Raw genomic sequence first — 14,539 nt, forward strand, 5'->3', positions numbered from 1 at the left:
TACTGGAACAGTTGCTGCTGGGTGTACTGGACCTACATGCTGAACTGAAAAGTGAACCCTAAAGTTTAGTGACAGTGTTGCAGAGGCTTGCACACAGCACAACAGTCCTGAAGCTACTTCACTCCCTGACCAAGATACAGAAGCCAGAGAGAAACCAGAAAGAGGGGGAATATTCAGCCATAGATGGAAGCAGAACGTGGAGTTGTTTACTGAATCAGAACATTTGCTGCCCTTTATTTCTGTCTGATTTTTCAGTGAAGTTTGGCGTGACATTCTCTCCATAGGACGGCTAGCTTAGTAGCTGTCACTGTCAACAACAACACGCACGTCCTGCTGAGCCACGGCGGGCAGTTAGCTAACATGTCAGCCAAAACGTCCAAGCGAGTGCAACGCTGAGTAAAGCAGGCAGGGTGGAAGAAGGTCAAAGTGTCCAACACACTCACACACTGAGGTGGCCGGTCTTGTGGAGAAGCTAGCTAATGTGCACTAGTTAACCTGCCGCTGTCCCGTGCAGGCGGCGGAGTCCTTGCTAGCGGAACGTTAGCTAGCAGCGCTGGTCAAGGACACAGGCTCTGCATTGCTGGGACAGCCTTGTGAAACTGCAAAGTCAAACCTGACTCTTTCCCCGGGGCTGCCGCTTAAACACAGTGGAGCTTCCCACGACTAAACGAAATAAGGCGTTTTGAGTCCTTACCTTGTCGCTATTTGGCCTTCTTGACCAGAACAGCGGTGATGTAAAGAACACAACCAGACAACTCGCTATGGCGAGATAAGCGGAAGTGGCAGCGCAAACTACTTCCGTTTGACTTCAGCTGCCAAACATCAGAACGTAAATTAATTTTCACTCATTAGGCAAAATTATAACAGAGCTGACCATAAATGCAACACAAATACCTCTCACATATAGTGTGTGTGTGTTACACATTAAATCTACGGCAATTCAGTTCATCTGCTTATTATTTGTAAGGTGAATGGCAAACATGCTATATATTAGGTTGTACTAAAGAGATGTTTGTTATATGAGGGGGATAGATGTTTAAGCAAAAAAAAAAAAAAAAAAAAAAACAACAACATACAGTTCATAATTTAGATTGTTTGCTTTACTTATGACTTATGCGAAGACACTATTTATGTAATATCATCTGTAAGCAGATGTATATGACATATGACGCAGTGCCATGTGTAATGACATGTTAAAAATCCCCATGGAGTGACAAGACGTCTTTGAGCCTGAGGCGCAACAAGGACTTTGGCCTCCAACTACATTTCCCAGGATGAACAGCGCGAAGTTGCCGGAAGTAGCTACGTGTTCAGTTTAGCGACACTCCAGGAAGCATCTTCAGGGTTCTCGGAGGCATAAACGAGCGTTGCTGCTTTCTCCTGCGAAGGAGTTTTAGCAAAAACAGGTAAAGACACTGCAAAGACATGACATTTGCTGCGTGTTCATTGTTGCGTTCGTTCTGAAATCTCTGAAGTGAAGAACCACTCTGACTTGGCCTGAAGGAAGGGACTAGTTAGCAATTAGCTAGCAAGCTAACTTTTAGCTAATTATGTCTGCTAGCAAAGACAACGAATTCAGCGAATATGTAACTAAGAATTAGCTTGTTTAGACGTCTTGCAGGTAGCTATGTACCTATTTGACTGGTTTATACACGTTTAAATACAACTATGTGTAAGTAGTTTTGTTGTGACTTGTAACATTTTGCTTTGAAGGGTAGCTAGCGTCCCCTGTGTCTGTGTTGACATACTATGTCAACAAATCGGCTATTTCCATTATTTTAAAGAGATAGACAGGTATGTAGAGAGACAGATAGACGTACTTTATTCATCGCAAATGGGAAAGTCTTGTATTGCAGCAGCAGGTTGACAAGACATTACATAGGAACAGTAGTAGACTACACAAAGTGTAACTCTCAACATTAGAAGAAATATATACCTTTAGCAAAATCAACACAACAATTTTTAAAAAATGAAGTGGATCAATGCAAAGGGTATAAGAAAAAAAAGAAAAATCTTTGCATACCATGTAAGAGCAATAAAAACTAGAATATACTAAAAGATAGGTATAGACCTCTCACATAGACCATATGTGTCATGAAATATATCTTCAGAATATCTATATAATAGAATATGTATATTTAGAATAGATGCATACTCGTAACATCATTTGAAGTGTAATTTCCATGTGGCAATCTCTGATGCCTGGTGCTGGGTGGCAGAGACCGACAGACTTGGTTGAGCCTTGTGGAAAACATTTTATGTACTGGCCTATATAATTCATCTTATAAGTATATATAGAATAAGTCAAACTTAATCACTCAGAGTGGGATCAGTGACAGCAAGTGAATGAGTAGTATGCATTATGCGAAGATCTCGTGAAGTATTGGACCACATGCCTTGTTGTAAATCCATGTGTTAGAAGCTTCTCCCTCTGTCAGCAGGATAGAAACGTTAGTTAAAAATAACTATCTGTAATGTTAGGTTTATCTATTGATTATCTCTTTGGCTGTCTTCAGTGTGTTTGGGTTGCCTGGTATGGAGAGAACATTATGCCGAACTTCATTTGAAAAATTGGCATTTGCATCCTTTGTAAAAGTAAACAGCTGTTTAGAGCATGACTTGACCACTTTTCACAAATCATTATTACGACTGGGAAGATATGTTTGTCTCCCTTGAAGGTCACAATGAGTCACAGTGATAGCAGCTTTGAAATGGCTCCGATGGAGGCTAATATCATCACACATGAATCAAATGTGGCTCATTGAATCCACAAGAGTCTAAGCTTTCTAGTCAAATCCAATTGATGCAACTCCAAGACTGTTTAGGCCCCAGTGTGCACAAACACACCATTTTACAACAAGCCACAAGAACACAAGGACCGCATGGTTTTTGGCCCAAACTGCATAGGATTAGCAGAAGGTGGGCATGTCTGCACAGGGGAGACCCGTGGGTAACTTTGAGTGGTCCATGTATGACCAAAGTATCCTCAAATGACAGACTTTGTAGGTTTCAAGTCGTATTCTCGAAATTTTTGAAGTTTTTTTAAATAAAGTGTGGCATGACATTTCCTCCATACTAGAGAGAGAATGTATAGTATAGGGAGTGACTTTCACCGTGACGTACAGATCCGTAGTTTTAGGCCTACAACACTGCTACATTGACTTTCTTTTCCTTTGTCTTTGACTTTTTCCCACCTGTCCCACTTTCCACTGCTCATCCCCCTCCTCTACTCTGTTTTTTAGCACCATGTTGCCGACCACCTCGAGGGAGGGCAACGGTGCCCTGAGCTCCAGAGACGCTGCGCGGCACACAGCGGGTGCCAAACGCTACAAGTACTTGCGGCGGCTCTTCCATTTCAAGCAGATGGACTTTGAGTTTGCCCTGTGGCAGATGCTTTACCTGTTCACCTCGCCACAGAGGGTCTACCGCAACTTCCACTACAGGAAACAGACCAAGGACCAGTGGGCCAGGGACGACCCCGCCTTCCTGGTGCTGCTCAGCATCTGGCTGTGTGGTATGTCAGTTCTATCCACGTCCCTCCTCATGCATGCATGGGATTGTTTATTTCATCCATGAAGTACAAGTAACATGAAGGATGTGCCTTAAAAGAGTGAAATACAAAGTGTTGGGTAGAATGGAACGGCTCTCATAGTTGGGTATTAAATGCATAAACGGAAGAGCCCTAACTAGGGCTGTGAAACATATCTTTATTATATCAATATCATGATATGAGACAAGAATCTCTATTCTTCTATTTTCTGAACTTATCAGACTGTTTTAGCTGTTTTATTATTTACTGCTACCTCCTTGGTAATGATATCCATAATAGTGATATAGAGGTATTCAGTCAAAAATATTGATATATATTTGATACCGTCTGTGTCACCCAGCCTTAGCTGCCACTAATGGGTATATTCATTGTCGATTAACCTGTCAATTATTTTATTTGGTTAATCTTTATCTATAAAATGTTAACAAATGGTGAATGCCTGTCATACACATGCAATACGATCGACAGAGTGACACATAAAACACAGCCAATCAAACTGCACTGACAGATCACAACACGTCATTTACCCTGCAAAGTGCACTGGATGTCATACAGCTGATCATAAATGTCAACTTGTGTGTCTCTGTGTGTATAAAATTATGCAGTTTTGCAAGTTTCAGTAGTGTGCAGGACAAGCTCCTTTCTACATTTGGTCTATTTTTGTTCATACACACCTGCAGAAAGATGATTCAGGTGTACAGAAGTTGTTGGTTTGCATTTTGTGACATATGAAACTGTGAAAAACAAGTCATGCTTAGCCTTTGTTAAGCAGTAACCAGCAAATGTTTGGTGTTTCCACTTGCTAAATGGATTATTATGGATTATTATGGGAAAAGATTAGCTGGAACATGAAGTATATATTTTGTAGATATCATGTTAAACATACAGAATCACTGGTTCGGTCCCTCAACAGCTCTCTCACTTTCTCTGTGTAGTTTGATATCAGGGCTGCACTCATTTTGTCTCACTGTGTTCTTGTGTAGTGTCGACAGTGGGCTTTGGTCTGGTGCTGGACATGGGCATTTTGGAGACTGTGAAGCTGCTGCTGTGGGTGGTCTTCATCGACTGCATCGGAGTCGGCCTGCTCATATCCACGCTCATGTGGTGAGTAGCAGCTTTACCTCCAGGCTCGTGGACCATTGATGATACCAAACAAAAAGGCGGAATCAGCCAATTAGATTTACTCTTGCAACGTGTGAGTTTATTTTTTTATGTACATGTCAAAATGCCCCTGTAGCCGCACCATGTGTTTCTATGGCCTGCTTTCAGCCTGCATTAGCCACTGCCATAGCTTTTCAGAAATGTTCAGTAATGTAACCACTAGACCACTTTGAGCTGCTTCCATGATTTTCAAGTGAATTTCTACTAAATGAAGACAACATGATGTTGGCTGGAACAGGGGATGTTTGCAAATATGTCCTGATGTTGTGAATTCATCCACAAACTAGAATAATGACACTCAGTGGAGTGCAAACCTCCAGCAATACTATGCAATTCTCAAGATATGCCATCTCCTCATCACATAGTTGGTAATGTTTTTTGCTGAATAAATTCAAACATTAAACAATTATGTGTGTGTGCTTGATTTAGGTTGTATTTGTGTTGCTGCAGTCATGCACCTTTTTGTAATAGGCCACGCCCATCACCACACTCTCCTCCTCCTTTTTTATAGTTAGTCTAAATTAGGGGAATGTGAGTAGTATGTGATATCTAAAGGCAGCTACATCTGAATTTGAATACACAAAATATTTTGCTCGCCTTATGAGCGCTGGGATAGGCTCCAGCACCCCCCCGTGACCCTAGTGAGGATAAGCGGTTTAGAAGATGAATGAATGAATGAATGAAAATATTTTGCGTGTACATATGATTAAAAATGCTACATGTTCTGTATTTTCAAGGCTGGTCACCAACAAGTACCTGCTGAAACACCCCAGTAAAGATTATGATGTCGAGTGGGGCTACGCATTTGATGTTCACCTCAATGCTTTCTACCCCCTGCTGGTCATCCTGCACTTCCTGCAGCTCTTCTTCATCAACCGTGAGTGGCACACTGTCTTTTTGTGTGTGTGTGTGTGTGTGTGTGTGTGTGTCATTTATTACTTGTTCCAAAGTTCTCATTCTTTTTCCAGTTTCATGATACTGCTTGGACAATGGACAATTTATCAAGTGAAGTTCAGCATAATATCTACAAAATATATGTAATTCATGTTGCTCCTAATCTTTTCCCAAAGCAAGTAGTCATTCTTTACAACTTGATATCATTTTCCTCCCTTTGATCATTGGTTTACACTACAGTATGATAATGAACTTTCAGAGACTTAAAACTTTCTTCACGCTAGTATTCCATCACTGTTATAAAGTCTTCCACATTAGTTTTCCTAAAAGCAGCAGCACTGTTGTGTTTTGATGAGCAGATTGAAATGGTCCTTCTACCAGAAAATAGTCCCCAAGGAAAGTTTGCTTTATACAGCAAATGATCACTTCTGTGGTTTATGAATGGTCATGATTTTGATTGCCACAAAGGCAGAACATTATAAGGCGGCTGTTTCAACCACATCTCCAAACTGAACATCAAGGGATTTTGATCATATATTGTGAAATCTGTTGAGCCCCTGCAAGATTTGCAAAATGGTTTGTTGCTATGTAAAATGTGGATTAATTGGAATAAATGGGCCAAATATTAAAAATCACTGGCACAAAATTGGCACAATCAAAGAACAGAGGAAACTCCGTGTCATGGATGCAGAGGACAGCAACTCTCAGTCCATGAAGGAACTCTGGCAGAAAGGAAAGCTAGTTGTAGCTCACTGTCAAGACTGTTGTGTCCTTCACTGTGATTGGCCAATACTTTAATTAACACCCCAGTCTCCATGTGGTCATTGGCTAATCAGCAGCATTTACTTGTTTACTGCAGTCCCCTTTTCCATTCACTTGAGGGCGCTAGCCTGCTGCGTGTCACGGTTATTTGCTTCATGAGCACACTAACAACAGTGATTGATAGCATTTATTGAGTATTTGAAACATGGCAGTGATAAACAGACCTAAAAGCAGGGATTATTTTGGTGATTTTATTGGTTTTGTTCTTGTTTTTGTTGCATGTATTTTGATGGGTTTTTAAAACATTTTTTGGTGTTTTTGTTGTTTTTTTCTACTTATTCTTCTGATTTTTATCTGTCTGGTGGACTTGAATAAGCTTATTTGATGTAATGTTGTTACTTGTTTTGTGTTTCAGATATCGTGATGATAAACTCAGACTGGTTCCTGGGTTACTTTGTTGGAAACACTCTGTGGCTGATAGCTATCGGTTATTATCTCTACATCACCTTTTTGGGGTACAACGGTGAGTCCCCTCCACATATAAATGCACTGAGTTCAGTTGTTTTTGTAGAAGAAGTTTGCAAAAGCACAGTGAAATGGATTGCATGTGGTTGGACCTCATATCACAGAAGCAAGTTTCAACAAAAAAGACAGAGTTGGGGGAATTTAAATCCTTTGAGGTCTGATTTTTTTCCCCCCCTTACATTTCACCTTAAATAGCTTCAAAGTTAGAATTCCCTGGAATTCAGCAGGACATGTTTGGGATCTTTGGAAGCCTTGGGATCTCCCTTAAAATTTCCATTAAATTTCTTTGGATTAGAACTCAGCTTGGTCACACAGCATGACAAACCCATTAAGTTGAAGAGTTGAATTAAAAGTCTTACTTTGTCCAGTCAGGATTGTCTACCTGTGATATGATGACATGAAGCAGTTTGACCAATTTGACCTTAACTGATACTAAAGATTAATCTTGACCAGATTCCACAGTGAATATTACTACTTTGCTTTGGAGAAGTGTTTTAATACACTATGCAGAAAAAACGGAAAACAGTGAATATGTGGAGTGTTACAGTCATTTTTTGGCAGGACAATTAAAGATGTTGAATAGTTGCACAGCTATATGTCAAGGTGGTGAACTAAAGCATGTGCTTTGTATGTCCTGTTGTCCACACAGCACTACCTTTCCTGAAGAACACAGTGGTGCTGCTGTACCCCTTCGCTCTCCTCAGCCTCATCTACATCCTCTCCATCTCTCTGGGCTGGAACTTCACACAGGGACTTTGTTGGTTCTACAAGTACAGAGTCCAGTAGAGGCAGCACCACATGCCAGTGGGACTCCAGTTGGCGGACTGGAAATCAACTCTCAACTCACTCATAGCGGACTCATATTCCCAGTTGGCTGTCAGTCAACATGTGGTTGAGCGGTGCTAGCTCCTGGTTGACTCTCAGCAAACTGGGCCCCTGGGTGACTCTTGAGTCTCAGTTGACCCCTGGCTCTCTCGCGGTGGCCGGTTAACAGGTTCACTGCGGGTTGACTCCCAGTTGACTCCTAATCGACTTCTAGTTGATTTTCTGTTTGGCTCTCATGTTGAGCTGCAACTGCAGTCAGCGGACATTTGTTTTGATGGGACTTGTTCTGAACCAGGATGGGGGCAGATGCAGATACAGCTTTTACTGATGTTCTTTTGTATGATTTGTAAATAGTATCGTGGCCGGTTGTAATATACACACCATGGATTGTTTCTGAAGAGGAAAAGCTTGCTTTTGGTTTTCATAAAAAAAGACTGCAAATAATTTAAATCCTGTTTATTGAAGAGAAAATGAGGGAAGAGGAGGAAAGTGGGATGCAAATGAGTGTGACATTCTTTGGGGATAGCTTTTTTCTTTCTCTTAAGTGTACATTCCATTGCACTTTCAATAAAAAAGGTTTATTAATTATCTTAAAGTCAGAGTTGTCTCAGTGAAATGGATTCAGCTCTGTTCTCTGTAGCAGTAATCCCTTGGTGCTGTCAGTATTTCATAGGTTGGTGCAGTGACAGCAGTACTGGATTTTGAGCTTTTGGATTTAATTAACGGCAAAGATAGAAAAAACAAACTTTTTTCCCATATTGTACACAATCTCACATCCATATTCTGTAGGTGCTGTTTGCAGTGTCATTGAAGCTCTGTCACGTAGAAGCATCACATCAAATGGAAAACATCTACAACAAGCACCACAGGTGACTAGGGGAAAAATATTTCTTCCTGTTACAAATTGACACATATGAAATATGTTTATCTGAAAATTCAAATAAGGCAAGGTTTCATTAAAAAATGCCCTAGTTTGCATGTTGATATCCCCACACATAACACCACTCCAGAACAAGTTATCAGGAATTTTCTGGGGATATCCCCTAAAAGTCAACGTTAAGGCCTGTTGTGTCAAAGTTAGAATCAAGACTAGAACAAAAGAATACTTTTGAATACTTTTAGAATACTTTTGAAAAGCACCATAATGTTTGTTCAATCAAAACTGTGCTGCAGATGTTCTGAGGAAAACCCTGGGCTTTGACTTTAAAGCGTGAATTCTTGACCCAGGGCTAACTGGAACGTGTAGGGTAATAAGAACAATTGTTAATCGAGGCTCCTGATCCAACTTTCTCATCAAGCTGCCATCCTGCTTAAAAGAATGTTATGTATGCTGGTATTAACTAGGCTTTACTGCCATATTGTGTCATGGTTAAGAGGCCTTTCTGTGCCTCAAAGTAGAATTTCCTTGGGAAAATGCAACCACACTACTTCAGTGAGTCCATCAGCATCTTCTTGAGCTTTTCCAGGTCCACCGTCTTCATGATGTTGACCTTGTGCTGCTTTTTGAGCATCTCCACAGGATCCAGCACCATCATGCCTCGGGTGTAGCGCCCCTCCAGCTCCACTGTCACTGCAACCTGGAGGAGGAGGAGCAGATCAAGATGGAGTGTTGCTCAAAGGGAGAATGTTAAATGGACAAAAGCCGCAGATCGTCACCTGTTCACACTCCGTCACAAACGTGTCATCGATGGCTGCAGCCATGGCATAGGTGTCACAGGAAGTGAAACCGACTCCTGCCACCATCTCCTTCTCAAAGCGCTCCGTCTGGACCATCTGCATAAACGACACAGCATGAGGAGGCATTCAGCCATGTTGCTCATAGAGGATCATGTGACATCTGAACCACAACAACCATTTTATTCAGGAATGCTGAAATAAACAGTTTGATCACTTCACTGTTAACTAGCTTGCCTAGCTTGTTTGACCATGTGGGAATGTGTCTGAATGATCACTCAGTTGTTGTGTTAGCTGTTGCAGAGAAAAGTGAGTTAGCTGGCCAATGACTGAAAGTCTTGCACCAAAAAAAAAAAAAAAAAAAAACAAAGTAGCTATATCTGTATTTCTGTTAAAATAAGGTGAATACATGCTTTTTAATCATAATCACAACATGGCACGGTGTAAACACTGACCGTGAACCCAGGAACAGACAGTTTCCTGAAGACCAGTTCAGACCAAAGATTTATGATGACATGAATTGAAACTTGGATTTGCAAAATGAAGTGGTCTTCAACATTTTAAAAACCTGCCAGTTTACATCAATGAGACTAGGAAAAATGGTGTATCATTTCCATCGCAACAACTCTCTGTACTTCCGTTGTAACTGCCAGCTTTTCAGTTTTTTTTTTTGTTTTTTTTTTTGTAGCTGGACAGAATTTGTAGATTCTTAAAATATGAATGAGGACAGTGATAGGGAGTTACTTGCTACAGTAACATTTTCAAGTATTAATGAAATGGCAAAAACAAAAAAAATGAGAGGGTCAAGAATTTGGTGCCATCAAATGTTTGCTCTGAGCTGATTGGCTGTTGAAACAGGTGGCGTGCCCTAACCAACAGTTTAGTCACCAAAATTCATGGCAATCCACCAAATAGGTTTAGAGATGTGGCCCTCCAGGATCGAGCGGCCGCCGTGGCAACACATCAGCCTCAAAGGTGAAAGGGCAAATGTGTTTCCAGCCCATTCCTTCTGACAGTCTCACCTGCATGGTGTGACTGAAAATCCTCTTCATAAAACGAGCCTTGTCCGTGTCTTGAGCGAGCCACGGGTCGCAGAAAGACTGAGGTGGAAAAACAAAAGACGGATTCATTCACTCCATTAGAGAGGATACACAAAACACAGCAGATTAATAACGCTGGAGCACTCAGCATCATCCTCCTCAAGCAAGATTCAGACGTGACCAGTTTAAAAGATTTCTTGGATCTACTAACAATCACCACCACCTTGTCAAACTGAACCAACGCTGAGAAGAACTTTGGAAGAAAACCGAACCTCCATACACATCGCCATCTTTTTAATATTGTGGGAGCTTAAACTACGCAGATCAAAATTGAGCAAATTGTTTTTGAGAGGTTTGTTTTGATGGAGGCTTGATGAGGCTCAGTTTTTGTTTCTGTTGACAAGAATGTTATGTTGTTATTGTATTTCATTTACTGATTTTGTCCTGTCTTTTGCACTGATCCAGAGCCATAAAGCACACTAGGCTCACCAGGCATAGCCCCCCCCCCCCCCCTAACCAATCACAGCCTTTTATTTTGGAAAGCTCAACTTATCCTTTGAACCCTCAACAAAATCACTTGATTTTCAAAAAAGATGACGAGCAAATTAGCTAACAATTACCAGAACATTAGTTTAAAAAAAAAAGAAAAGAAAAGAAAATCAGAAAAAATTAGAAGAAAATTAGACTCATAATAAAAAAGATAATAAATAACAAAAATGTAGATGTGAAAATAAAAAAGGAAAATGAACTACAGTGAATTTTGTTCATAGGCTGAAGTAAAACATTTTAGGTTCATGATTTGGACCAACATTGATTTATTCTAAGGTTGATCTACAGTAAAACACAAGGGCCCCAAAATAATGTTTTTGCCCAGGGCCTCCAAACATCTAGGGACGGCACTGCACTGACTGCTCGATTGCACGTTATTGGCAGCAGTAGTCCTTAGTTTCATTTTTTAAGTGATTATTAAAATGTTTACGTCTAGTCACAGTTGTGTTAAACCATAATTTCCTGAGAGTTATGAAAACATTCTGCGGTGGCCTCACCCACGGCAGGTTGTTCCTGCAGCTAAACTCCCAGGTGGCAATGTAGGTCGGACAGAAGAACCGGTTTAACACGATGTAGGCAGCCTCGGGATCCGCGACAAAGTTGAACTCCCCACACACTGTGGTGTTACCCCTGGCTAAACACACACACACACACACACACACACAAAAGATATCTCCCTTTATGTTTACTGTATGAAAGATGTGAGCTGTGGAGATTAAACTACACACTCGATGTTGACATGCAGACGCTCAAGCGTACAGTCGGTGTTGCCTCCCATGATGTAGAGCCCCTTGAGTTTCTCAGAGATGGCGGGGTCCAGTTTTACTGCCATGGCCAGGTTGGTGAGGGGGGCCGTGGCGACAAGGTGCACCTGCAGAGAGAGGGAGAGCACGGCTTTTGACAAAAACAGTGTGCTAAAATTAAAAAGGACACACGGTCTTAAAAGCGAATCACTGTCTCGGCAGCCTCTGCAAGTCAAGACACCCGCCCCATGTCAAGATGCATGCACTGGGAGATAAGGTAAGGTAAGGTAACTTTATTTATACCCGGAGGTAGATTTGGGTTGCAGCCAGTGAGAAAACTTGGCTTTTTGCCAATCAAGTTTGGCAAAAACACACCAGCTTTCTCAGTAACCTCTGTGTTTATTACAGTGAGGCAGGACACACCCCCAGGCTTGATGAAGAACCAACACTACAGTTTGCAATTGCCTAAAAGCCAGTAACTGCGAGAACTGCTGCCCACACTCCTTTTAAACACTTTGTTCCCCTTGCCACCCTTGCCTGTATGTGAGAAACGGCAGTCCTCATTAATTTCCCCCCCTGCTCACCTCCCCAGGGTTCTCACTGATCATCCTGATCATGGCCGTCACAGCTCCCTCCTTCTGCAGCAGCTCCAGGCCTGGAGCGTCTGGATCTGGAGCGTCGCCAAGCCCGTCCTTCCCGTGGAAATCACCGGCATGGATTTTGCGGCCCAGCAGAGGCTCTGTGCAGCCGCGGTACACCGGGATCTGCTGGTGCACAGTGGGTTTAGCTTCATGGAGGATGTGATGGTCACCACACAGAAGGAGCTCATCACTGAATCAAATACAGGCTTTCATATGGAGTGCAAACTTACATCCAGTCTGTTGCAGACTTTCAAGATGCGGAGTGTGTTCTTGCAGACATTGTCCACAGGTGTGTTGCCATGGCAGCAGGTGATCCCCAGGACCTCCACATTGGGGGTGGCGAGGGCCACCATGATGGCCTGAGCATCATCCACCCCTGGGTCCACATCAATCACCAACTTCCTCTTCATCATATCTGGAAGGTGAAGAGCAAATGATGCAGGAAAATTCTTCTTTTGCACGGCCCTCAACATTTCCAGGGACATCTGTGTCCTCAGGGAAGTGTCCCCTGAGGACACCTCTGTCTACAGGGGTCCCATTAAATTAACCCTCCTGCTACTTTCAAATTCACCAACATTTTTATCCTTGACCTCAGCAATTTAAAGCTCCAGAAAATGATTTCAATAAAAAAAGTTACCCAGTTTTTTGTGTCCTTAAAATAAAACATAATTCCATGTCATTTCACCAAATTTTCAGGACATCCCACGCACTTGGATCTCAAAAAATTCTGAAAAATTCACCAGTTGTTCCTTATGTATCCAATAGGCACACTGTAAAATTGTAGTTTGCTTGGATGGATACTTTTTGAGATACGGCCGATTTAGTGAGGGGGGTATGTGTCGATTTTGGTGCAATTTTTCCTCCATTTTCAGGTGTCAATATCTCAGGAACTACACCACATAGGAAACTGAAATTTGGTATGATAAAGATAGGCACACTTTATAGTGTGCCTATTGGATACATAAGGAACAACTGGCAAATTTTTCAGAATTTTTTGAGACCCAAGTGTGTGGGCCATTTGGTGAAATGACGTGGAATGACCCATAACCTCCCCCACTCAGTCGCAACATATGGCTATGCTACAATACGCTTAACAAAAGCACAGGTGATGAAATGTTACAAAAGCCTGACAGGATGTACATGGCAACAACAGGGTTTTCAAACTGCTATGGAAATAAAGCTGCTATCTTAACATGTGGCTATGCACAGACATTTGCAACAATAGTTTATACTCACTCTCTGCTGCAGGTAAACTGTGTCCAAGCTCACACCAGCTGGAGTCCAGCCTGCACAAACAAACCATAAAGAGGCAAACACAACTTTAACAAGCCTTTCCAAAGGTCAACGCCCGGGTGTCTCAGATCTGATTGGCTACGAGCCGGTTTGAATTAGTGCCATTCAAAAAAAAAAAAAAAGTATTTCTACCTGATGATGGTCTCTGATTGCCCCTCCTCTGCACAACCGGACCAACCAGCTGCTCCGTTTGGCTTCACAAGCTGTAATGTGAGGAGTCTTGAGTCAGGTGCAGCCACAGCACACACTCTGACCTGGCTGCTCAGCTGCAGCTGGGAACTCAGCAGGCTCACTTTGGTTCAGGGAGAGCAGTGGACTGCCTCTGTGGCTACGTTTACACGTAGTCGGGTATTTTGAGAAACGAATATTTCCCTCCCTCCGTTTTCCAAAATAACATCGTGCACACGGCATCGTTTTCAAAAAAGTTTTCGTTTACATCAACCCGCATAAATACGCTGTCGAGCGCCATCATAACTACACCAAGCCTCTGGGCGGTGGTGTAGGAAGAAGGAGAAAACCATGCAAGCCAATCAGAAGCCAAACCCGACAGCAGTCTGCCCAGGTCAGACCCAAGCGATGCTGGCGGTGCCGCTGACTGGCTCTTTGTGTTGGAGGGAGGAGACTGACCTCCGAGCCCTCATTCATCTCTGCTCCTAGATATAAAAAAAAGCTGCTGTATTTGAAAATGTAAACATATGGACAGAAATGCGACTGCCACTGTGAATGCATCCATGATCATCACCATTATAGACATAATATACATATATCATGTCTATGATCACCATAGCCAAATGTAAACATTGTGCGCACTTTTGGCGCATAATGTGACGTCGGCTGCCTGAAAGGCACACACCTCTTTATAGAAGGCCTCACAGCTGACAA

The 14,539-nt window shown here is 42.1% G+C and overlaps 3 protein-coding genes across 4 annotated transcripts in view; 1 reads left to right on the plus strand and 2 right to left on the minus strand.

The window, feature by feature from the left end:
* Window positions 1-815, minus strand: part of ndufs1 (NADH:ubiquinone oxidoreductase core subunit S1) — a 13,526-nt gene extending 12,711 nt beyond the window's left edge. Inside the window, exon 1 of the mRNA XM_030066790.1 lies at window positions 695-815. The gene's annotated coding sequence lies outside the window, so the exon portion shown is untranslated. The remainder of the gene's footprint in view (window positions 1-694) is intronic.
* Window positions 816-1,253: 438 nt separating this feature from the next.
* On the plus strand, window positions 1,254-8,312 carry unc50 (unc-50 homolog (C. elegans)). The gene is made up of 6 exons (XM_030073568.1): window positions 1,254-1,406; window positions 3,243-3,514; window positions 4,534-4,654; window positions 5,449-5,588; window positions 6,783-6,890; window positions 7,542-8,312. The coding sequence occupies exons 2-6, from the start codon at window positions 3,247-3,249 to the stop codon at window positions 7,676-7,678; spliced, it is 774 nt and encodes a 257-aa protein (XP_029929428.1). The 5' UTR covers window positions 1,254-1,406; window positions 3,243-3,246; the 3' UTR covers window positions 7,679-8,312.
* A 39-nt stretch (window positions 8,313-8,351) lies between these two features.
* On the minus strand, window positions 8,352-13,748 carry LOC115374571 (inosine-uridine preferring nucleoside hydrolase-like). Of its 2 annotated transcripts, none has more exons than XM_030073557.1 (8): window positions 13,601-13,748; window positions 12,595-12,779; window positions 12,308-12,487; window positions 11,740-11,851; window positions 11,478-11,614; window positions 10,414-10,491; window positions 9,374-9,490; window positions 8,352-9,294 (listed from the first exon to the last, which is right to left on the minus strand). In XM_030073557.1, the coding sequence occupies exons 1-8, from the start codon at window positions 13,665-13,667 to the stop codon at window positions 9,142-9,144; spliced, it is 1,029 nt and encodes a 342-aa protein (XP_029929417.1). In that variant the 5' UTR covers window positions 13,668-13,748; the 3' UTR covers window positions 8,352-9,141. The 2 variants fall into 2 exon arrangements, with proteins under 2 accessions (XP_029929417.1, XP_029929409.1); XM_030073549.1 differs by having other exon boundaries at window positions 12,308-12,490.
* Between the last annotated feature and the right edge of the window lie 791 nt (window positions 13,749-14,539).

This window comes from Myripristis murdjan, chromosome 2 (genome assembly GCF_902150065.1).
Source record: "Myripristis murdjan chromosome 2, fMyrMur1.1, whole genome shotgun sequence".
Classification (NCBI taxonomy): Eukaryota; Metazoa; Chordata; class Actinopteri; order Holocentriformes; family Holocentridae; genus Myripristis; species Myripristis murdjan.